The sequence below is a fragment of the Sinocyclocheilus anshuiensis genome, unplaced genomic scaffold, assembly GCF_001515605.1.
Source record: "Sinocyclocheilus anshuiensis isolate Anshui unplaced genomic scaffold, SAMN03320099.WGS_v1.1 scaffold1468, whole genome shotgun sequence".
In the NCBI taxonomy this organism is placed as follows: domain Eukaryota; kingdom Metazoa; phylum Chordata; class Actinopteri; order Cypriniformes; family Cyprinidae; genus Sinocyclocheilus; species Sinocyclocheilus anshuiensis.
The window spans coordinates 208,609-210,261 of NW_015546129.1; the positions used below are offsets into that span (position 1 = coordinate 208,609).

At 40.0% G+C, this 1,653-nt stretch overlaps 1 protein-coding gene across 1 annotated transcript in view; it reads right to left on the reverse strand.

Annotated features, from left to right (window-relative positions):
* The window catches only part of LOC107701041 (neogenin-like), an 81,598-nt gene that overhangs the window by 12,988 nt on the left and 66,957 nt on the right, over positions 1–1,653 (reverse strand). The window contains exons 15-16 of the mRNA XM_016502957.1: positions 1,149–1,343; positions 973–1,068 (exon numbers count right to left, since the gene is read on the reverse strand). Coding sequence (XP_016358443.1) covers positions 973–1,068; positions 1,149–1,343 — 291 coding nt within the window. The remainder of the gene's footprint in view (positions 1–972; positions 1,069–1,148; positions 1,344–1,653) is intronic.

Genomic DNA, 1,653 nt, shown 5'->3' on the forward strand with positions numbered 1-1,653 from the left:
ATTTGACTCAAAAGATAATGGACACTTTTAGAAAAAATGGCTTTATAAAGGTAAAAATGCCCATAAAATGTAAAAATAAGTTTAAACTTATTGGAAAAGATTAATTTCTCTCAGTGTGAACTGACCACCACGCAGAATATGAAAAACTTTAGGAGTCAGCTGTCCACGGCAGTCCTTAAAGGGTTAGTTCACCCAAAAATGAAAATTAGCCCATAAATTACTCACCCTCAAGGCATCCTAGGTGTAAATGACTTTCTTCTTTCAGACGAATCCAGTCGGAGTTATATTAAAAATGGTCTTTGATCTTTCAAGCTGTTTCATGGCACTCAGCGGGTGTTGCATGCTTCAGTCCAAAACAAGTTAAATAAAAAGCGCCCATCCATAAAAAATCAAAGTGTCTCACACGGCTCCGGGGGGTGAACAAAGGCCTCCTGTAGCGAATCGAGCGTTTTTGTAAGAAACATATCCATATTCAAAACGCAATAATCACTTTAATGTAGCTTGCACCAACAGTTGTACACGGAAGCAGCTCTAGGCTGATGACGTATGAGTTCAGCTTTGCGCATGCGCCGCTCAGAAGTGATGCACGCGGAAGCGCAGGGAAGAGATCAAAACAAAACAACGGTCAAGAATTAGAAGTACAAAACGAGGATTTGTAAAGAAGAATTTCGGAGGATTATCGTTATCGATAAAATCCCAGAAAATATCGAGATATTATTTTTTGCCAATATCGCACACCCCTAGCCTGAAGCGTTACAGATTTACACCGTGCTTTGTTTTTAGTGCAAAAACAGAAAACAGAAACATGTCTGATGCTAGATAGAAGAGAGACACAGTTAATTGTGTTCAATATGCTTCAAAATAACATGAAGTATGTATTTTTGTCATCTGACCCTGTCCGAATGGACATGCGAAAGCTGGCACAGTAAAAACCTCAAACGATCATGCATTCAGTGTGTTTGCGTGTCGTACCGGATTGAGGTCTCGTCGTGGCGCTGTTGTAGATGGGAATGCCTTCGCCCATGTTGTTGAAAGCCTTGAGGGTGATGACGTAATGGGAACTGGGATCTGGAGTTGAAACATTAATAAACGTCTGTAAACACACCTAATGTCGACATGTGACTGAGTATTTGTGGCGTTACACCCACCGAGGTTATCGATGCTGTAGAAGCGCTGCTTGTAATCCAGAGTGACCGTGTGGGCATGAGGGCTGCCGATTCCGTATCCGATTTTATAACCTCGGACTAAAACGTCCTGGTTTTCTGGAGGAGTCCAACTCACCACGATTCGGTTCACCAGTGGACGAACATGAAGAGAACTCGGGACTCCTGGAACCTGAGACTCTGTAATACACACAATTAAAGGGGTCATAGGATGCCCGTTTTCCACAAGTTGATATGATTCTTTAGGGTCTTAATGAAAAGCATTTCAGTTCAAACAACTTGTAAAAGTGCATGTAGCATCATATTACCCCTTTAACATGCAAGCTGGAACACGTTGATCCTTGACAATTTTGATATTTTCTGTAATTTGATAATTTGATATTAACATTCATTTAAAAAAAAGACTTAAAAAAATTATATATATATTTAACATAGGGCTGCACAATTAATCGAATTTCTAATCGCGATTACAATTATGGATGCCACAATT